Consider the following 23,905-nt stretch of genomic DNA (forward strand, 5'->3'; position numbering starts at 1 on the left):
TTGCGCCTCTATATATTTACACTTGCCCCAGATATGGGGCCTCCCCATTTTTCTCACCAAAATACACAATCTCACTCATTGATAACAGACTCCATTTGTTCATTACATCCCCATTCCACAATTTTATTCACAGCAGACCACTGCAGTATGACAGGATACAAGTCCAACAGACACACCTGATTCAACAAAATAGTCTCCCGTTATATGGAGTCAGCTTCAATGCCTAACATTTCTTGCCAGACAACACTGAATTTATACACATTTACTGAAAGATGTTGTAATCTGCCAAATCCCTAATTGAACCACATTAAAGGCTAATTCATAACTTTCCATCAAGTCAACTTTAAAAAAGCAAAATACTGTGGATGATGGAATCTTAAACAAAAACAGAAAATGTTGGGAGTCATCCAGACTCTAAACATTAGCTGTATTCTATTTTCACAGATGCTGTCAGGCCTGCTGAGATTTAACAGCTGTTTCCTGGAAATTCAGGATTGTTTCCATTTAATCTCTTTCAACTTGTAAGTGCAAGTCCTTCAATTTTTAGACAAATTAGATCCATGTTAAATTGGGCAACGAAAAAAGTGGCTGCGTGTGTGCATGCACGCGCGCGCTGTGTAGGGTTTCAAAGGGGGTGCGGTTCAAAAATGGGCAAGTTGTATTCCATGCCAGATCACCATTTGTTTAAAATCTTCCGAAAACACATTTAATGAGACACTTGGAAGCGTTTCCAACTACAGCCCCTCAGCAAACTCAGTCTGAAAAAGTTAATTTGTAAATGCGTCACTACCCTTTATGCTGCTAAGGGCTAAGCTTTCTATTATTACAGCTGCGAACTTTTTAAACATTTTAACATGATTCTACACTGATAGGCCACTGAAGACAGATCATTTAAGTAAAGCTTGCAGATTATTTCAGATCAGGTTAAATGGGCAAAAGAGAGGTAGGACAGGATTGGGGGGTGGCAAGAGCCTTGGGGCACAGAGGAGCAATGGAAGAAAGGAAACAGAATTTGCATTTACTTAGCATCTCTCATGACCCCAGTTCAGCAAACCCATGGTCACTTTGGAGTGGCAAAGCAGATAGGGTAAACTTAGCAGGGTGGTCACTAACACCTGGCTGAAAACAGGCAACCTCAGCCATGATGCCCTACACGGCTTAGTATTTACACGTGTGGCAAATAGATGAATGCAAATAGTAGCATTAGGAACCATGTTGAATGTCAACAGCAGCATTTCCTTCTATTGTGCGATCTGAAACTGCTGCAGTCTCTGGGTTACGGCACAGACAAATATGATCCTGGTGTCTGCAAACAACTCTTTCGTTGGTCAGTTTCACTATCAAAGATTCTGGGCCACTTTGGTTGATAATAACTGCAGGCGGACATCGTTGGTTACTGCCAAAATTCCTTACATTTCAACCCAAATGGCTGTCAATGTCCCTCCTTCTGCTTTTCCTATTTTCTTCCCACTCTCGCTTTGACAACTGGATGTGGCAGATCCAGGTGAGACACTGGCCTCTTATCCATCAGTGGAGAGAGCCCCCCCACCACCCACGCCTCCCCCCCCACCAAGTGTCCCAGTGAGGTTTGTGGCATGGTAGGATAATGGAAGAATCATGAGCATCACTACAGTATTAGCTGCCATTCTCCTCAATCCTTCAACAGTTCACTCTGCTAAACCATTTGAAACTGGATGAAACAGCACAGCATACACATGGCGCATTTCATTCCTTTGAATCAACTCTTTGTACAGAAATTGCTCAAATATTGTATCATTGTACCGTTATCAGAAACATGAGAATCTGTAAACCACCAGTTGCAAAAACTTGCCAAAGCTTCTCTAACAAAATGGGAGCTGCAATATTGCTCACGATGTGTACTTCTAATCACTTACAGTGCACGTTCACAATGACTTGAAGCAAAGGACCCACAAAAAGCCTTGCAAAGTTCACAGTTAGTCTAGAGCACAGATGAGCAGGCCACTCCCACAGGCATAATGGTGCTGGTGGCACCATCTTCTGATTGATCTGACGCATGGTGAACAAGTTGAAACTTTTTTCTAAGTTCTGGTCCCTATTCTGTCATGGTGACAGTGGTTAACACTGCTGCCTCACAGCGCCAGGGACCCAGGTTCAATACCAATCAGGGTGACTGGGTGGAGTTTGCACATTCTCCTCCGTGTCTGCATGGGTTTCCGTCGGGTGCTCCAGTTGCCTGACATAGTCCAAAGATGTGTAGATTAGGTGGATTGGCCATGCTAAATTGCCCCCATGAGTCTCAAGATGAGTTCGTTAGTGGGGAAAATACGTAGGGTTACAGGAATTGATGCTCGACAAGAAAGTTGGTGGAGACTTGACAGGCCGAATGGTCTCCTTCTGCACTGTACGGATTCTACACTTCTGCTGTGTGCTTCCTTGAAAGCTCTAACGCGTTTTGAGAACAGCTCGCCTCCTGCAAGAGTTGAAAACAGATCTTCTACCCGCGGCAACTGGTAAACGTCCAACGGGGTGCCCGATTATGGCAAGTTGAGTATCCCTGCACGTGTGCATCGTACTATCGCTTTTAAAGAACAGCAATAACTCGAACTGCCTAGTGCAAGAACTCAATGGGCTCAATGATACCAAGCCATTGCAGCCACTCCAACTCCTCCTCCACTTTGCCCTTCATGGTGTAGGACATTGTCCTGGGCTTGGAAAATAAGGAGTAGCCTGGGGATTTACAAACAACTGGACTGTAGTGCCCAGTTCATCTTTGAAAACTTCTGGATCTTTCTGAATGACATGCAAGATCACCTGTGTGTACTGAATCTCAACAAAACTTCACTGAGCCAGCCACACACTAGTAAACACATCCCTTTCACCACCAGAGGCCACATGCTTGCTTCTTGATTGTATGCAATGTCCACCTCTAATACCCCAACCAATGGTATAGCTTATCCAGTGCATGTCTGAAGTTAGATCCTTGCCTGATTAAGGGCCGGCGCCTGTTGAGAGCCCCAAGTCTTGATTGAATTTATTGTCACATGTATCAGTATACAGTGAAAACTATTGTTTCTTGCGTGCTATACAGACAATGCATACCATTCATAGTGAAGGAAAGGAGGATTCAGAATTTGTGTTACAGTCACAGCTCGGGTGTAGAGAAAGATCAACTTAGCGCAAGGTAGGTCCATTTAAAAATCTGATGGCAGCAGGGAAGAAGCTGTTCTTGAGTCAGTTGGTACGTGACCTCAGGTTTTTGTATCCTTTCCCCCAATGGAAGGTGGTGGAAGAGAGTACATCCGGGGTGCATGGGGTCCTTAATTCTGCTGGTTGCTTTTCCGAAGCAGGTGTATTCAGAGTCAACGGATGGGAGGCTGGTTTATGTGATGGATTGGACTATATTCACAACCTTTTGCAGTTCTTGCAGTCTTGGGCAGAGCAGGAGCCATACCAAGCTGTGATACAACCAGAAAGAATGCTTTCTATGGTGCACCTGTAAAGGTTGGAGGGAGTCATAGCTGACATGCCAAATTTCCTTAGTCTTCTGAGAAAGTAGAGGATTTGGTGAGCTTTCTTAACTATAGTATCAGAATAGTGGGACCAGGACAGGTTGTTGGTGATCTGGACACCTAGAAACATGAATGCTAGGCCATTTCTACTTCCTCCCCATTGATGTAGACAGGTGCTCTCCACTAGGCTTCCTAAAGTCAATGACCATCTCCTTCATTTTGTTGACATTGAGAGATTGTCATCGCATCAGTTCACCAGATTCTCTCTCATTCCTGTACCGTCTTGTCTTTCGTTGAGATCTGACCCACTACGGTGATGTCATTAGCAAACGTGAAAAAGTCTTCCTGTAGGTCTCCACACTAACTATAGATGCAGAGGTTCCTGTGTCCACCTCAATCGTGATTTGTTTTCCATTGAATTCCATTGGAGCACGGATAGACTCCACATGCCCCTCATTCATATTCAACATATGGTAAGAGTGCTCCTCTGCACGCTCTGAGCTTTCCAGATGACGTGTAGCCAACAGAAGCTTTTTGGAATTTGAATCTTCCTGCTCAGCCTTCGACTTGCTCCAAGCATCCCTGCATTTCAGAGCTAAATAACACTTCCGTTGCAACAGTGACAAACGGTGCCCAGAAATTTGTGATGATTCATATAGTGCATCCATCTCCATATCTGAAACATTCCTCAGCTTTTGTTTGCTTGCAGCCTCTTTCTTGACTTGATGCACTGCGCCCAGATGGACACTGCCATTGGCCTACTGAATGGATTTTGCATTCCACATCCTGAGGCATCTCCCAGCAAAGGCAGAATGCTGTCCTCATTAATGCCACAAACTAGCAAATCCCAAAGAGTGTCTTCCAAAACTGTCCCAAATTTGCAACATTGAGAGCTGGCGTAATACAGCAACACACAGTTAGCTACTGACCGTCTTGTGTTCTGAAAATGGCTAAGGAATTTGAACTGCTGGGCAATCACTGAAGGTTTAGGATTGCGGTGATTCTGAATGAGTGAAACTAAATCCACAAACAGAACACCCGATTTCCGTGGGGTTGCCAAATTCTTCACAAGCTTTTAAGTCTTCGCCTCAAACACACAGGAGGGATTGAATGCTTTTAGGCATCTACTTGCCAACAAAGAGAATCCCAACCCTTGCACATATTCAGTTCAGTCCCCATTCTCTCGCACAAGCTCACTAACAGTCCAGAACATAGAGACAGTGCTGTTAACTTCTTCATCGGTGAACTCTCAAACCCGATCAGAGCCTTCGATAGCTGCTCACATTGCAAACTAGCAACTTATTCTGCAAATCTTCATAGTGCCATGCTGAACCTCGGATTTTTCTTTTCCTTTTAGTTTGCCATTTTCTCCTCATCAAAAGGATATTGTAACTTGGCCACAAAAAAGGTTGTCAAACGCATCGTGATGAGTCAACTTACAAAAATACAGTACAGTATGGGCTCAGAACTGGAGACAGCTAGTTACATAGGTCCCTCACGGTAAGACTTAAACCCGCGTTACCAATGACATCACCCACGCATGCTCATACTAAAAAGACTCAATATAGATTGAAAATAGGAAGATGCTCTATAATACTTAGATTAGCCATGCAAACTTCTCCCTCGGTGTACCCAAACAGGCAGCAGAATGTGACGACTAGGGGATTTTCACAGTAACTTCATTGCACTGTTAATGTAAACACACTTGTGACTAATAAACAAACTTATAAATAAACTCTATACTTTTACTTACCAAATGCTTTTGTAGTTTCTACCAGTTTCATTGTGAATGTTTGGCCTTTCGGCAACTCTTTCAACATCTTGGCAACTTCATAGTGTCGACAGCCTACCACACCCTGACCATTGATCGATTCAATGTGATCGCCAATGAGGATTACTTTAACTCGATCGATGATGCTGTTCTCTTTAATGCGCTGGAAAAGGAGAAAGAGAGAGTGAGTGAAAGCATGCTCAAACACAGCTAGGGAAAAGCAGCAAGAACTTATTTCCAAGAGTCCGTACCAAAAACATAGCTTTATGGGTACTAGCAGACCCAATACACTTGCTACATTTTTGTAATTCTTTCATGATAGATATTGCACAGGGTTGTATTTATGCTCCTCCACTGAAAGCCTCTTGTGTAACTCCAACTTCCATCGCTCCACCAAGTGGTTGTCTTCAATAAGGATGTTTTATTTTAAGTTGGAATAGTTTTCTATAAAATCTTCAGGCTAGGAAGGCAACGTGATGGTTGATATTGATGATGTTGATGTTCTCCTCCAAACAGCTTCCCTCCCTCGCTGCTCCACTTAATTCTGTCTCAGGAAGGGCAGCAAGAATGGGAGGAAAATAAACAGTGATTGGAAGACTTGGAGCAGCAAGCGGAGGAGACAATCTGTGACTGAAGGAGCAACAACTCAGATTCTGTCTCTCCCACGCTCACTGCTCCTCCAATCAAACTCTATTATTTTTCCACTCTCTCTGATGCCAGCAATTGTTCAGCGAAGGATCATAGTACAGCATGGACAGCGTGGCAGCACAGTGGTTAGCACTGCTGTCTCTCAGTGCCACGGGCCCAGGTTCAATTCCCAGCTTAGGAGACTGTGCGGAGTTTGCACGTTTTGTGTGTCTGCGTGGATTTTCCCCGAGAGGTCCAGTTTCCTCTCACACTCCAAAGATGTGTGGGCTAGGTGGATTGGCCATGCTAAATTGTCCCTCAGTGTAAGGAAGACAAGCTAGGGTAAATGCTTCGTGTTATGGGGATAGGGCCTGGGTGGGATTGAGGCTGGTACAGACTCAATGGGCCGAATGGCCTCCTTGGGTGCCGTAGGAATTCTACAGAAGGGCAATAAGGTGAGGTAATATTAAATGGGGACTACCTTTCTTGACCCCTTCACTTGCCGTTGCTCATCAGGACTTCTTGTGACCTTGCAACATCTAATTTGCCCACTGACCCTGAAGAGGTGGAGACGAATATTCCAGCACTTGGGGCCTCGGCAACTGCAGGCACAACCACCAATAATGGAGCAACTAAAACTGGACATGTACAAGAGGCCAGAATTAGAGGAGCACACTTGTTCAAAATCACACGTGAAGATGAGCCCAATAACTACAGGCAAGTCAGTTTAACCTCAGTGGTGAGGAAACTTCTGGAAACGATTTAGAATTAAAATTAATAGCCACTTGGGCAAATATGCATTAATTATGAAAAGCCAGCACGGAATTACTGGCTTTGAGATTTTTGATGAAGGAACAGAGATGGTTGTTGACGATAATGTTGTTGATGGGGCGATCAGATGGCATTTAATAAAGTGCAAAACAGATATGCAGTCAAAGTTATAGGTCATGGAGTAAAAGGGACAGTAACAGCATAGATACAAAATTAGCTTGAGTGACAGGAACCAGTACTAGTAAATGGATGCTTTATGAACTGGAGGAAGGCTTGCCGTCGTGTTTGCCAAGGCTGAGTGTGGGAACCCTTGCACTTCCTGATATATTAATGACCTAGGTCCTGGTGCACAGGACACAATTAACATACACAGGATATAAAACTTAAAAGCACTGCAAACTGTGACAAGTGTGTAGAACTTCAAAAGGACGTAGACAGGTTGGTAAAAATGGGCAGGCTAGTGACACGAATTAAATGCAGGGAGGCATGAAGTAATTCAATTTGGTAGGACAAACAGAACACAGAATATAGGGTACAATTCGAAAGGGAGTGCATAAACAGAGGAACCTATATTTTTTGAGTATAAATCATTGTAGGTGGCAGGACAGGCTGAGAGACTGGTTAACAAGGAATATAACATACACGGCTTCATTTATATGGGCACAGAATGTAAAAGCAGGGCAGTTATACATCTTGAACATTGGGTCAGCCTCAAATGAAGTGAAGAGTCCAGCCCTGGGTGTCACATTTGAGGAAAGATTTGAAGGCATTAGAGAGATGTAGAAAAGAGTCACAAGAATGGCTCCAGTGCTAAGGAACTTCAATGACACAGATGGATTGGAGAAGTTCAGGAAAGTGGCACTCTAAATCACCCCTACGGAGAGCCAGTGCACCCTGAAAGGACCAAATACAGGTGGCCTCTTTCCACAATTCCAGGATTGGAGAAACAATCTCCACTGGTTAGAGTCATACTTAGCACAAAATGAAATTATGGTTGTCAGACTGCAATCAACTCAGCCCTAGGACACCATTGCAAGGTAGTATCCTAGGTTCAATCATGTTCAGCTGTTTCAATGACAATCCCTCTAGGAAAAGGGGATTAGAAGCAGGATGTTCATTAATGATTGCATGGTGCATTGGTAACTCATTGATAACTCTTCAGATCCTGGAGAAAGTCCGAGTGCGTTTAGCTAAAATTGGGACAACGTTCAGGCTGGGATAGTTAACATTCACAAGACACAAGAAGCATCTCTATCAGAAACTTGAAAAATATCCAGAGTGGTGAGGATGTGGAACTAGTTACCATAAGATGCCGGAGCAGAATTAGGCCATTCAGCCCACTCAGTCTGCTCTGCCATTCAATTATGGCTGATATGATTCTCATCCCCATTCTCCTGCCTTCACCCCATAACCCTTGATCCCCTTACATAAGAAATAGGAGCAGGAGTAGGCCATCTAGCCCTTCGAGCCTGCCCCGCCATTCAATAAGATCATGGCTGATCTGTCGTGGCTCAGTTCCACTTTCCCGCCCTCTCCCCATAACCCTTAATCCCCTCTCTTATCAAAAAACCATCAACCCGCGTCTTAAAAATATTTAGCGAGGCAGCCTCCACCACTTCAACGGGCAGAGAATTCCAGAGATTCACCACCCTTTGAGTGAAGAAGTTCTTCCTCAACTCCGTTCTAAACCCCCCCCCCACTTTATCTTGAGGCTGTGCCCCCTAGTCCTACTGTCTTTTTTGAGCGGGAAGAGTCTCTCCACCTCTATCCTATCCATCCCATTCATCATCTTATACGTCTCAATGAGATCTCCCCTCATTCTTCTAAACTCTAATGAGTACAAGCCTAGTTTACTGACCAAAAACTTATCTATTTCTGCCTTAAAGACACTCAATGACCTGGCCTCCAGAGCCTTCTACGGCAAAGAGTTCCACAGATTCACCACCCTCTGACTGAAGAAATTCCTCCTCATCTGAGTTTTAAAACAGCATCCCTTCACTCCAAGGTTGTGCCTTGAGTTCTACGATTGGGGGGGCAGAAGTGATGAGTATAGGTATTTAAAGGACACGGGGAGAACATGCAGACACTGCACAGACAGTGACCCAAGCTGAGAGTCAAACCCAGGGTCCCTGGTGCTGTGAGGAGCAGTGCTAGGAGGAAACTCAACAAGACATTTTTAGGACAAAACTAGATGAGCACATTAGAAGGGAATGAAGGGGTAAGATAATAGGTTTAGATGAGGAAAAATGGGAAGAGTCTCAAGAGGAATATAAACACTGGCTATCCTATTACTGTGCCATACATTCTATACAAGAGAGAATCTAACCATCTCCCCATTATACTACCATTGGTGAAACTCCACTGTCAACATCGTGCACAGGACTTTTGGGCTAATTAGGCTCAGGGCAACCAATAGGTTTTTAATGTAAAAATTGGAGTTCAGGATCATAACCTACTCAAATTTTTCTGCATGTTTTCATTTTGCACTTTTTTTTGGAACGTATTTGAAGTGCCTGCTGAGAGTTGGCTGTTCAATAGTCTGCACATTGCCTCTCACTGCCACTAGATGGCAATGCAGTACATCTTTACACTTATCACTGTGACAGGCTCCAACAAATATTACACAATTTCATCAATTTGTATTCAGGCATTATCTTGGTAGGAGTTTAAAATTCCCCCTATTTCTCGATCTAATCACGAGAACACAGACTACCAAATCATTGACCCTACCCAACAGGCTACTAGTGATTTCTTAAACTCATTTGTGGGACATGGGCTTCGCTGGCTGGCCAGCATTTATTACCCATCTCCAGTTGCCCTTGGAGGGCAGTTGAGAGTCAACTACATTGCTATGGCACCGGAGTCACAGGTAGGCCAGACCAGGTAAGGACAGCAGATTTCCTTCCCTGAAGGACATTGGTGAACCAGATTGATTTTTCTGACAAATCGACAATGGTGTCATGGTCATCAGTAGATTCTTAATTCCAGATTTCTTTTTATTGAATTCGAATTCTACCATTTGGGGTGGCGGGATTTGAACCCGGGGTCCCCAGAACATTAGCTGAGCCCCTGGATTAATAGTCAAGCAATAACACCACTAGGCCATCGTCTCCCCATGAAAGACGCAGAACAAGCAGTCAGGTAGGACCGGCCAAAGGATCCAAAAGTGCTCAACCAAACATTGCAGATTCGTGTCCAACCATCCCAATGTCAATCCAGATAGAAACTAGGAGGCCGCCATTCGGCCCTTCGAGCCTGCTCTGCCATTCATTTTGATCACTGCATTCAATGTCCTGATCTTGCCTTCCCTTGGCCACTTTAGCCCCAAGAGCTATATCCAATTTCTTCTTGAAAATCTCACAATTTTGGCCTCAACTACATTCTGTGGTAATGAATTCCACACATTCACCACTCTCTGGGCAAAGAAATCTCTCGTCACCTCAGTTCTAAAAGGTTATGACCCCTGGTTCTGGACGCAGCTACCACTAAGAACATTTATTTTGAACCTACCCTGTCCAACCCCGTTAGAATTTTATCAGTTTCTATAAGATCCCCTCTCACTCTTCTGAACTCCAGTCAATATAATCCTAACCGACTTAGTCTCTCCTCATATGACTGACATGCCATGCCAGGAATCAGACTGGTAAACCTTCGCTATACTCCCTCTGTAGCCAAGACATCCTTCCTCAGATAAGGACACCAAAACTGCATGCCATGCTCCGTGTATGGCCTCACCAGTACCCTATGCAATTGTAGCAAAACATTCCTATCCAGAAATCCTCTCGCTATGAAGGCCAACATACCATTTACCTTCTTTACTGCTTGCTGTACCTGAGCACATGCTTTCAGCAACTGATGCGTGAGGGCTCCAAGGTCTTGAGTATCCACCTCTCTCAATTTATACCTATTCAAGTAATAATCTGTCTTCCTCTTATTGATCCACATTATACTGCACCCACCATGTAGGCATCCACACACACAGCCTGTCCAAATCATGCTGAAGCATCTCTGCATCCTTCTCGCAGCTCACCCTCCCACCCAACATTGTATCATTTGCAAATTTGCAGATCATACATTCAGTTCCCTCTTCCAAATCATTAATATATAATGTGAACAGTTGGGGGTCAAAGAAAATTACAACATAGGAGCAGGTTCTTCGGCCCGCCAAGCCTGCACCAACCATGCTGCCCAACTGAACTAAAACCCCCTACCCCTCCATTCCCATCCTAGTCATGTATTTGTCAAGAAGCCCCTTAAAAGTCACTATCGTATCTGCTTCTACTACCTCCCCCCAGCAATGAGATGCAGGCACCCATCAACCTTTATGTTAAAAAACTTGCCTCATACATCTCCTTTAAACCCTGCACCTTAAACCTATGCCCATGCCCCCTAGTAATTGACTCTTCCACCCTGGGATAAAGCTTCTATCCACTCTGTTCATGCCCCTTAATCTTGTGGGCTTCTGTCAGGTCGTCCCTCAATCTCCCTTGTGAGAACAAACCAAGATTCTTCAACCTCTCCTCATAACTAATGCCCTCCATGCCAGCAACATCCTGGTAAATCTTTTCTGAACTCTCTCCAAAGCCTCCACATCCTTCTGGTAGTGTGGCAACCAGAACCGAACACTATTTACACTATTTTCCAAATGCGGGCTAACTACGGCTCTATAAAGCTGCAACGTGGCTTGCCAATTTTTAAACTCAGTACCATGGCCGAAGAAGGCAAGCATGCTGTATGCCTTCTTGACTTCTCCACCTGCGTTGCCACTTTGTAGCCTGTGTACCTATACACCCAAACCCCTCTGCCTATCAGTACTCAAGGGATTGTGGACAAGTCGCCAGGACCGGATGGAATGCATCTGAGGGATCTGAAAGAAATGGCGGAGGTGATATTGGATGCCTTGGTGGTTATTTTCCAGACGTCGCTGGATTCTGGGGAAGTGCCGGAAGATTGGAAAACGGCTAATGTTACGCCGTTGTTTAAGAAGGATGCCATGCAAAAGGCAGGGAATTATAGGCCGGTTAGTTTAACGTCTGTTGTAGGTAAAATGTTAGAATCTGTCATCAAGGAGGAAATAGTGAGGCATCTTGAGAGAAAGAGCTTGATAGAGCAGACGCAGCACGGTTTCGTTAAAGGGAAGTCGTGTCTGACTTCTATGAGTTCCATGAGGATGTGTCTAGGGCGGTGGATAGAGGAGAGCCGGTGGATGTGGTCTTTCTTGATTTTCAGAAGGCGTTTGACAAGGTACCTCACAAGAGGTTATTGCAGAAGGTCAGGGGACAGGGAGTTGGGGGTAGGGTGTTAGCGTGGATAGAGGATTGGTTGTCAAATAGGAGGCAGAGAGTGGGGGTCAATGGGTGCTGTTCGGATTGGCGGATGGCGACTAGTGGAGTGCCCCAGGGGTCGGTGCTGGGGCCTCAGCTATTTACCATTGATATAGATGATCTGGAGGAGGGAACCGAGTGCAGGGTGTCGAAATTTGCTGATGACACCAAGATTGGGGGAAAGGCAAATTGTGCGGAGGGTGTGGAGAGTCTGCAGAAGGATCTAGATAGGCTGGGTGATTGGGCCAGGAAATGGCAAATGGAATTTAATGTTGGCAAGTGCAAGGTGGTCCACTTTGGTAGGAAGAATGGTAGGAAGGGTTATTACTTAAATGGCGAAAAACTGCAGCAGGCGACGGTGCAGAGGGCCCTCGGGGTCCTTGTGCATGAGTCGCAAAAACCCAGCTTGCAGGTGCAGCAGGTGGTCAGGAAGGCGAATGGGATGCTGGCCTTCATAGCGAGGGGGATTGAATATAAAAGTAGGGAGGTCTTGCTGCGGCTGTATAGGGCATTGGTGAGGCCGCAGCTGGAGTACTGTGTGCAGTTTTGGGCGCCGTACTTATGCAAGGATATTTTGGCCTTGGAGGGAGTGCAGAGGAGGTTTACTAGGCTGATGCCGGAGTTGAGGGGGTTGAACTATGAGGAGACGCTGAATAAATTAGGCTTGTACTCGTTAGAGTTTAGAAGAATGAGGGGAGATCTCATTGAGACGTATAAGATGATGAATGGGATGGATAGGATAGAGGTGGAGAGACGCTTCCCGCTCAGGAAGGATAGTAGGACTAGGGGGCACAGCCTCAAGATAAAGGGGGGGGGGGGGGGGGGGGGGGGGGGCGGTTTAGAACAGAGTTGAGGAGGAACTTCTTCACTCAAAGGGTGGTGAATCTCTGGAATTCTCTGCCCGTTGAAGTGGTGGAGGCTACCTCGCTACATATTTTTAAGACGCGGGTTGATGGATTTTTGATAAGAGAGGGGATTAAGGGTTATGGGGAGAGGGCGGGAATGTGGAACTGAGCCATGACAGATCAGCCATGATCTTATTGAATGGCGGGGCAGGCTCGAGGGGCTAGATGGCCTACTCCTGCTCCTATTTCTTATGTTCTTATGTTATGTTCTTATGTTCTGCCACTTATTGTATATTTCCCATCTGTAATAGACCTTCCAAAATGTATTACCTCATATTTGTCTGGATTAAACTCCATCTGCTATCTCTCCGCCCAAGTCTTCAACCAGTCTATATTCTGCCGTATCCTCTGATGGTCCTCATCGCTATCTGCAAATCCACCAACCTTTGTGTTGTCCACAAACTTACTAATCAAACCTGTTACATTTTCCTCCAAATCACTTATATATATTACAAAGAGAATATATCCCATCACTGATCCCTGAGAAACTCCATTTATCACCACCCTCCATTCAGAAACACACCTTTCCACTGCTACCCCCATCTTCTATCCACCTTGCTGGCTCACCTCTAATCCTGTGCAACTTCACCTTCTGCACCAGTCTGCCATGAGGGACCTTGTCAAGGCCTTACTGAAGTCCATGTAGACAACATCCACTGCTCTACCCTCAATCATCACTTGCTCAAAAAACCCAATTAAGTGTGACACAACCTCCCCTTCACAAAACCATGTTGCCTCTCGCTAATATGTCCACTTATTTCCAAGCGGGAGTAAATCCTGTCTCAAAGAATCCTCTCCAATAATTTCCCTACCACTGGCCTAAGGTTCCCCTGCCTGTAATTATCTGGATTATTTTTGCTACCCTTCTTATACAAAAGAAACAACACTCGTTATTCTCCAATCCTTCGGGGCCTTCCCTGTAGCCAGTGAGAATACAAAGATTTCCCTCAAGGCCCCAGCAATTTCCTCCCTTGCTTTTCTCAGTCATCTGGAGCATATCCTATCAGGCCCTGGGGACTTGTCTACCTTCATGTTTCTCAAGAACCCCAATACTCCCGCTTTTTGATGTCAACATGACTCAAACTATCTACACATCTTTTCCCGGACTCACTGTCCACCAAGTCCTTCTCTTTGGTGAATACTGATGCAAAGTACTCATTTAATAACGCGCCTATTTCCTCTAGCTTCAGACATAGATTCCCTCCCTGTCCTTGAGTGGCCAACCCTCTCCCTGGCTACCCTCTTGCTCTTTTATATAAAGCCTTGGGATTTTCCCTAACCCTGCTAACCAGTGACTTTGTGACCTCTTTTAGCCCTCCTTACTCATTGCTTAAGTTTCTTTCTATTTTTCTTGTATTCCACACTTGCTTCATATGTTCCCAATCTCCTAGCCTTGACAAATGCTTCCTTTCTCTCTTTGACTCGGCTCACAATATCCCTTGTTATCCAAGGTTCCCAAAACTTGCCAAGCTTATCCTTCATCCTTACAGGAATGTGCCAATCCTGAATCCCTATCAACTTACACTTGAAAGCCTGCCACATGCCAGATGTTGATTTGCCCTCAAACATCTGCCCCAAAACTACATTCTTAAGTTCCTGCCTAATATTGTTGTACTTAGCCTTTCCCCATGTCAGCACCTTAACTTGAGGACTAAACATATCTTTATCCAACAGTACCTTAAAGCTTACTGAATTATGATTACTGTTCCCGAACTGCTCCCCTATTGAAACAGCAACCACCTGGCTGGGCTCATTCCCCAATACCAGGTGCAGAACCGCCCCTTTCCTAGTTGGATTATCTACATTCTGTTTCAAGAAGCCCTCCTGGATGCTCCTTACAAACACAGTCCCAGCACTAAGTGAGCCCCAGTCAACTTGGGGGAAGTTAACATCTCCCACCACAATAACCCTGTTACTTTTACAGCTTGCTAGAATCTGCTCCTCTATCTCCCACTGGCTGTTGGGCAGCCTATAACAAACCCCCAACATTGTGACTACACCCTTCCTATTCCTGAGCTCTACCCTCCAAGGTGCCTCCCGCAGTACAGCTGTGATATTCTCCTTAACTAGTGCAACCCCGCCCCCCCAACTTTTACAACCCCTCTATCCCACCTGAAACATCTGTATCCTGGAACCTCAAGCTGCCAATCCTATCCGTCTCTAATAACAACAACACCATAGTTCCAAGTATTAATTCAAGTTCTACGTTTATCTGCCTTACCTGTTACACTTCCTCATTGAAACAAATGCACTTCAGTCCACCAGACCCTCCTTGATTAGCAACCACACTTTGCCTGCTCTGAGTCTTACTGGCCCTACTCTCTGGTTCCCTTTCAGTTAATTTACCTTTGCTTTGGTTCCCACCCCCCGCCAAACTAATTTAAATCCTCCCGTGTGACACAAGCAAACTTCTCAGCCAGAATATTTATGCTATTTATACCTTTCCTGTTTAGTCTTTCTTGTACAGGTCCCATCTGCCCCAGAAGAGATCCCAATGTTCCAGATGTCTGAAACCCTCCCTCCTACACCAATTGTTCGGCCACATGTTGAGCTACACTATCTTCCTATTTCTAGCCTCACTGGCACATGCTGTCCTAGCTCAGGTCCTTTTGGAACGCCACTAGTCACTGACTGCTAATCTTCGGTGAAATCTCTGCCACCTCTACTGGAGGAGATTTTCCTCTACCCACTATACAGTCAGGCTGACAGCAACGACTTCTCCCAGAATCTCCTTCAATGAAGTCTCACTGCCACCTCTGCTGAGATTATGTGAAACTGAGGGAGGAGGGCACAAGTGGGCACTTGGATGGAATGCCATTGTCCAAAGCATTCAAATTTTAACTTGAGGGACGAGTTACGACAGTTCCAGAGGCTGTATTGACACAAACAACTATATACATAGGGTGTCCTGAAAGATGACACTGATCAAAAGGAATACAGTTCAATGTGTTAGAGAAGTAAAAAATGCATGAGTCTTAAAAGGCCTTTGGTAGTTCTGTAACCAAGTTTAAATCAAGGATTGCTCCTTGGGAGCACATCAGAGAGGGAGAGACTGGTGAGTAAGTTACTGTGTTTGTTTTTTTTTTAAAGCTTTTTCTTAAATTTAAAATCGGAGACCGGAAGTGGTCATAGGGAGATCTAGGAAGTAGTTTTTTTTCCCCCCTCTGGACCCCCATAAATTGGAAAAGTGAAGAAACCCAATACTCTACACAGGTAGAGTATCCCACCCCTCCCTCCCTCCTCTAACCAAAAAAAGAGAGAGAGGGGCTCTGAGTGAGAGCAGGTAAGTTTGTTTTTGTTTTTGCGTGAGCTGTAAGGGCTTTGGCTCAGAGGGCCAAAGTGAAAAGGGTGAGGCAAGGTAAGTTTATAATTTTTTTTTATATTACTTTTTTCTCTGTATTTCTAAAAAGGGCAAATATGTGTGAGGCCAGTATGTTGTTGCCGATGCAATATGTGGGAGGTCTTGGAGGCTCCTGGTCTCCCAGACATCCATACCTGTGCTCGGTGTGTGGAGCTGCAGTCCCTACGGGACCTGGTAAAGGAACTGGAAAGGCAGCTTGAGGACATTCGTCTCATTAGAGAGAATGAGGAGATAATTGATAGGAGCTATCGGCAAGTTGTCACACCAGGGCAATGGGAAGAAGGCACACGGGTAACTATTAGGAAGGGGAACCTCAGGTGATGGGGAGCATGCTGGTGGATGTCCCCCTTCAAAATAAGTACTCCTGCCTGAGTACCACTGGGGGGGGACAGCTCATCTGGAGGAGGAAGCAGAGGCCAGCTCTCTGGAGCTGAGCCAGTATTTCAAAAAACTAAAAGAGAGCAGCAAGGCAGTACTAATAGGGGACTCCATAGTGAGGGGATCAGACAGGCGTTTTTGCGGACGGTGGTTTGTCTCCCTGGAGCTGGGATCCGGGATGTCTCTGGACGCGTCCCAGACATCCTGAAAGGGGAGGGTGAGGAACCGCAGGTTGTGGTTCATATAGGTACTGCTGACACAGGCAGGAAGAGGGAAGCGGTCATGAAAAGGGATTATAGGGAACTGAGTAGGCAGCTGAGAAAGAGGAATGCAAAGGTAGTAATCTCAGGATTGCTGCCTGTGCCGCGGGAGAATGAGAGCAGGAATGGAATGAGGTGGAGGGTGAATGCATGGCTGAGGGACTGGAGCAGCGGGCAGGGATTCCAGTTCCTGGATCATTGGGACCTCTTTAGGGGCAGGTGTGACCTGTACAGTAAAGATGGGTGGCACTTGAATCCCAGGGGGACCAATATCTTGGCGGGAAGACTGGCTAGGGCTACTGGGGGGACTTTAAACTAGAAAGGTTGGGGGAAGGGAACAGAGATGAGGAGACTGAGACCGAGGAGGTTAGCTCCCGGGTAGGGAAGGACTGTAGACGGTATGAGAGAGAGGTTAGACAAGTAGTGGAGAGAAATGTCTAGACCGAGGGGCTGAGGTGTGTCTATTTTAACGCCAGGCGGGTAGTAAATAAGGTAGATGAGCTTAGGGCGTGGATTGCTGCTTGGGAATGTGATGTGGTGGCCATTACAGAGACTTGGATATCTCAGGGACAGGACTGGGTACTTCAGGTGCCAGGATTCAGATGCTTCAGGAAGGACAGGGTTGGGGGCAAAAGAGGTGGTGGAGTGGCACTGTTGATCAGGGACAGTGTCATGGCTGCAGAGAAGGAGGATGCTGTGGAGGGACTGCCAACAGAGTCATTGTGGATGGAAGTTAGGAACTGCAAAGGGTCGATAACTTTGCTGGGTGTTTTCTATAGGCCGTCCAATAGTGACAGGGAAGTTGAGGTGCAGATAGGGAAACAGATCCTAGAGAGATGTAGTAATAACAGAGTTGTCGTGATGGGAGACTTTAATTTCCCAAACATTGACTGGAATATCCCAAGGGTAAGGGGTTTGGATGGGGAGGAGTTTGTTAGGTGTGTTCAGGAGGGGTTCCTGACACAGTACGTGGATAAGTCTACGAGAGGAGAGGCTGTACTTGACCTGTTGCTGGCTAATGAACCAGGACAGGTGTCGGATCTCTCGGTTGGAGAGCATCTTGGGGATGGAGATCATAATTCTATCTCCTTCACGATAGCATTGGAAAGAGATAGGATCAGGCAGGCTAGGGAGGTGTTTGTCTGGAGTAAGGGGAAATATGAAGACATCAGGCAGATAATTGGGCAAGTAAACTGGAAGGAGGCGTTCTTGGGGAAAAGTACAGAAGGAAGGTGGCAGATATTCAAGGAATGTTTGACTGGAGCTCTGCACGATAACGTTCCGATGAGACAAGATGGTTTTGGTAGGGCACGGGAACCGTGGTGCACGAAGGTTGTGGTGAACCTAGTCAGGAAGAAAGGAAAGGTGTATAAAATGTTCAGAGAGTTAGGAGATGGTAAGGATCTAGAGGAGTATAAGGCTTGTAGAAAGGAGCTTAAAAAGGAAATTAGGAGAGCCAAAAGGGGTCATGAGAAGGCCTTGGCAGGTAAGATTAAGGAGAATCCCAAGGCCTTCTACAAATATGTAAAAAGTAAAAGGATGAGAAGAGAAGGGATAGGACCTATAAAAGGTGAAGGGGGAAAAGTCTGTGTGGAACCGGAAGAAATGGCAGAGGTGCTTAATGAGTACTTTGCCTCAGTATTCACGGTGGAAAGTGATCTGGGAGGCTGTACTACAGGTTTGCGGCAGTCTGAAAAGATTGAGTATGTGGATGTTAAGGAAGAGGATGTGTTAGAACTTTTAAACTCTATCAAGATAGACAAGTCGCCGGGACCGGATGGGATATACCCCAGGTTACTGTGGGAGGTGAGGGAAGCGATTGCAGAGCCCCTGGCGATGACCTTTGTGTCGATGGAGACGGGAGAGGTTCCAGAGGATTGCGAATGTGGTTCCTATTTTCAAGAAAAGGAACAGGGATAGCCCGGGAAATTACCGACCGGTGAGTCTGACTTCAGTGGTTGGTAAGTTGATAGAGAGGCTTCTGAGGGACAAGATTTATGAGCATTTGGAGAAGTTCAGAATGATCAAAAATAGTCAACATGGTTTTGTCAAGGGCAGATCGTGCCTTACAAGCCTAGTTGAGTTCTTTGAGAATGTGACTGAGCACATTGACGAAGGAAGAGCAGTAGACGTGGTTTACATGGACTTCAGCAAGGCGTTTGATAAGGTCCCCCATGCAAGACTTCTTGAGAAGGTGAGAGGGCATGGGATCCAGGGGGCTTTGGCCTTGTGGATCCAGAACTGGCTTGCCTGCAGAAGGCAGCGAGCAGTTGTGGATGGGTCTTTTTCTGCATGGAGGTCAGTCACCAGTGGAGGGATCTGTTCTAGGACCCTTGCTGTTTGTCATTTTCATAAATGACCTGGATTAGGAAGTGGAGGGATGGGTTAGCAAGTTCGCAGACGATACGAAGGTTGGTGGTGTTGTGGATGGTCTGGAGGGATGTCAGAAGTTGCAGCGGGACATAGATAGGATGCAAGACTGGGCGGAGAAGTGGCAGGTGGACTTCAACACAGATAAATGTGTAGTGGTCCATTTTGGCAGGACCAATGGGATGAAGGTATACAATATCAAGGGTAGAAGTCTTAGCTGTGTTGAAGAGCAGAGGGATCTTGGGGTCAGGGTCCATAGGACTCTTAAATCGGCCTCGCAGGTGGAGGATGTGGTCAAGGCGGCGTATGGTGTACTGGCCTTCATTAATCGAGGGATTGAGTTTAGGAGTCGGGAGGTAATGCTGCAACTTTATAGGACCCTTGTCAGACCCCACTTGGAGTACTGTGTGCAGTTCTGGTCACCTCACTATAGGAAGGACGTGGAGTTATTGAAAGGGCGCAGAGGAGATTTACAAGGATGTTGCCTGGATTGGGAGGCATGCCTTATGAAGATAGGTTGAGGGAGCTGGGACTCTTCTCCCTGGAGAGACGAAGGTTGAGATGCGACCTGATAGAGGTTTATAAGATGTTGAGAGGAATAGATAGGGTGGATTCTCGGAGGCTATTTCCCAGGGCTGAAATGGTCGCTACGAGAGGACACAGATTTAAGGTGCAGGGAAGCAAGTACAGAGGAGATGTTAGGGGTAAGTTTTTCACTCAGAGGGTGGTGAGTGAATGGAATCGGCTGCCGTCGGTGGTGGTGGAGGCGAACTCGCTGGGGTCTTTTAAAAGACTTCTGGATGAGTATATGGGATCTAATGGGATTGGGGGTTATAGATAGGTCTATGGCTTAGTAGGTATACAAGTGATCGGCGCAACTAGTGGGCCGAAGGGCCTGTTTGTGCTGTAGTGTTCTATGTTCTATGATTGATAGATACTGCTGAGTAAAATTGAAGTCATTGACAAAAGGAACACTCAGTAATATTAAGACAGAACAGGATTGTGAAGAAAACCTGGAAAGTCAATGCCAAAAGGGAAAGACCTCAGAATTCACTAAGACCTCCCCTGTGGTGATTTCACTGGAAACATGTGGATTTTTAAGTGCTGTTTGTGAAGCGCATCTTTGTCCAGTTGTTTTCATTTGCTTAATAAATTTGTAAATATCTACATATAATTCTGTGAACCTTCTCAGTTACTCTGGAAACTAACAACATGCGTCCTCCAACACCCTAAATCCATTCGACTACTCAACTAAGTAGCAAAATTATTGTTCTAACTAAAGGACAGGGCAAACAGAGCAGTAATGACTTCCTTCCCTTTGCCAACATTGTTAACAGAATAAGCACTGCACAATGACCTCCTGCCTGATGTTTCTTTTACTTTGTAGGCTGTCTTTGGAAACATGCATACCCACACCCAACCTCTTCCCTTCCGCTCCCAGCCAGTTGTCGGAAACCAACATTTCATTTCCAGTTCCTTCGTTTGGAGCTAAGTATTAGTTTACCTCCAATCCGTTAGCATGTTGAAAATTTATTTTCCATCTACATCAAATACCGACTTTTTAATTTTAGTTTTATCATAGAAAAGTATAGCACTGGAGGTGGCCATTCAACCTGTCATACTTGTACCAGCTCTGTGAAAGAGCTATGCAATGTGTGTCTCCCTTAATGTTTCCCTGTAGCCTTATAAACTTCCAATTTGAAAGTCTTTATCTAATTCCTTTAGAAAGTTACTGAAGTCAAAGTGAAGTTTATTTATTAGTCACAAGTCAGGCTTACATTAACATTGCAGTGACGTTATTGTGAAATTGCCCTAGTCGCCACAGTATGATGCCTATTCGGGCCAATGCACCTAACGAGCACATCTTTCAGAATGTGGGAGGAAACCCAGACACAGGGAGAATGTGCAAATTCTACACAGTGACCCAAGCAGGAATCGACCCCGGGTCCCTGGCCCTGTGAAGCAGCAGTGCTAACATGCTGCTATTGACTATGCTCCCACTATAATTTTAGGCAGTGCATTCCCGATTACCTGAACTCACTGCATTTAAAAAAAGATTTCATCTTCACTCCGAGATTCCCATACAATCTCAAACTCCCTTAGCTTCATAGCTTACATTTCCGAAATGCAGTAGTTACAGAAGTTAATGAGTAATCCAAGCTGCGCCACAGACAGCTAAACCCAGAGGATCTAGTCCAGGGCATCATGCAGTAAAAATGACTCTATATCCAACCAGGAAAGGCGCTGCCGTACAGATTTGCTTAGCATTGGGTTACCACCAGTAAGCTAAATAAAGTTCTCTGACCTTTGCACAAGTACAAAGGATGCAAATAGCCTTCCCAAGATCATAATGTTTACTTATCACTGTCACCACAGGCTGGATCTGAATGCAAAACGTCAAACATATAGACATGAAATAGGCTTTTACTCTCATGCATACTACTCCTTCATTCCCAGCAAACCAGGGTCTGCAGCGCTTAAACTTTGTAAACACTGTTTAAAAAAAGACTAACCATTTTACTGAGTGGGGAATTTAAAAATTCATTTATGGGATGTGGGCGTCGCTGGCTAGGCCAGCATTATTGCCCATCCCCAATTTCACTTGATGTGGTGGTGGTGGTGGTGGTGGTGAGCTGCCTCCTTCAACTCAATCTGGTGCTGGTACACCTACAATGTGTGAGCAAAGTTCCAGAATTTTGACCCAGCGACAGTGAGCGAACGGCGATTTATTTCCAAATTAGGATGGTGAGCAAGTTGGAGGGAGCTTCCAGGTGCCAGCGTTCCCTCCTATCTACTGCCTTTGTCCTTCTAGATGGTAGCAGTTGTGGGTTTAGAAGATGCTATCAAAGGAACCTTGGCAGGTTCTCTCAATGCATCTTGTAGATAGTACACACTGCTACCATTGTGCAGTGCTGGAGGGAGTAAATGGAGGATGAATCAAGTGGGCTGCTTTGTATTGGATGGTGTCAAGCTTCGAGTGTTGTTGGAGTTGCACCCTCTCCAGGTTAGCAGAGAGTATTCCATCACACTTCTGACTTATGCCTTGTAATTGGCAGACAAGCCTTGGGTAGTTACTTACCGTGGGATTTCTAGCCTCTGACCTGTTCTAGTGGCCAAAATATTTATGTAACTAGTCCTGTTCATTTTCTGGTCAATGGTAACCCTCAAGATGCTGACAGTGGGGGATTCAGCAATGGTAGTATCACTAAAGATCAAAGGGCAATGGTTAGATTCTCTCTTGTTGATGTGGCACAGTGGCTAGCACTGCTGCCTCTCAGTGTCAGGGACCTGGGTTGGATTTCTGGCTTGGGTCACTGTTTGTGCGGAGTCTGCACTTTCTCCCCGTGTCTGTGTGTGTTTCCTTCAGGTCTCCGGTTTCCTCCCTGAAAGACGTGCGGGTTAAGTTAATTGGCCATGCTAAATTCTCTGTGCACTTGAACAAGCGCCAGTGTGTGACAACAGCGGGATTTTCACAGCAAATTAATCGCAGTGTTAACGCAAGCCTAAAAGTGACACTAATAAATAAACTTACAAATTTTATGATCATTATCTGGCACCTGTGCAGCAGCAGTGTTACCTGCCAGTCCAGGCCTGGCTCTTGTCCAGATCTCGCTGCATCCAGACATGGGCTGCTTCAATATCTGCGAAGTTGCTGAGAGTGCAGTGAACTTCCTGACTTCTGGCCTTAGGATGGAACATTTTTGGTGAAGCAGCTGAAGGTGGTCGGGCCAAGGACACTGCCCTGAGGAATTCCTGCCGTGATCTCCTGGGACTGAGATGACTGATTATCAAACCAAGCTAATAACCTTATCAATGAATGCAGGTGATACACTGACAGGAATTACAGAACACTATTGGCAGCTCGTGCCTGTGCAAGCTCCACAATAGGATCAACACTGCCTAATTTCATCCATTTTTAAGTTGGATTCCCTAGATATGGGTGCCACCAGCAATGCTCAAATCTATTTCCCATCCCTAGTCAGGTTTAAGGTGGTGTGGCAAACCATCTTGAACAACTCAGACGGTGTAATGAAGCCATTTCCACAGTGCTGTGAGGGAACTTCCAGGATTTGACCCAGCAGCACTGAGGGAACAAGATATATATATCCAAGTCAGGATGGTGCGCAATTTGTGTATGACAGCATCCTCACATTCTTTTCAAAGATCAGAGAATTATTCAACAATTATAGAAAATGAAAGTGGAAAAACAGTTTCAACTTCACTAATTACATTACTGACAGTGGTAAAATTTGCATTTGCTTTAATCAGGCAAAGAAACAGAAGCCTACAGAGAAAAGGCTGCAATAATTTGGCAATATTTCTGTTGCAAACCCAAGTGCCATTTTCTCCAAATATAGAATTGAAACTTACTTTGATGAAAGCAAATCCTGCCCCGTTGTCAGTTATAGTTAACCCCAGAGCATCCTCCGCTTTGAACACAACAACTTCTTTCTTCAGACCTTTTGTGTGCGCAAAAATGAAATCTTCCAAGCCAATCTGTCCCCCAAGGAGCTTGTCCATGTCAATTCTGTGCGTATTCAGTGTGCAGAATAGAATCTGTGTGCAAGAAAAAACATTGGTGGTCAATATAGGAAAAGAGGAATCAGACTGGATGATACCGATCATTCGCAAGCTATTTCCAGAATT

General features: G+C 45.4%; 1 protein-coding gene across 1 annotated transcript in view; it reads right to left on the reverse strand.

Moving 5' to 3' along the window:
- gipc2 (GIPC PDZ domain containing family, member 2) overlaps positions 1–23,905 on the reverse strand; it is a 70,647-nt gene that overhangs the window by 10,276 nt on the left and 36,466 nt on the right. The window contains exons 2-3 of the mRNA XM_080195138.1: positions 23,630–23,815; positions 5,245–5,425 (exon numbers count right to left, since the gene is read on the reverse strand). Coding sequence (XP_080051264.1) covers positions 5,245–5,425; positions 23,630–23,815 — 367 coding nt within the window. The remainder of the gene's footprint in view (positions 1–5,244; positions 5,426–23,629; positions 23,816–23,905) is intronic.

The sequence above is a fragment of the Carcharhinus amblyrhynchos genome, chromosome 9 (genome assembly GCF_965287045.1).
Source record: "Carcharhinus amblyrhynchos chromosome 9, sCarAmb.v2.hapA, whole genome shotgun sequence".
In the NCBI taxonomy this organism is placed as follows: Eukaryota; Metazoa; Chordata; class Chondrichthyes; order Carcharhiniformes; family Carcharhinidae; genus Carcharhinus; species Carcharhinus amblyrhynchos.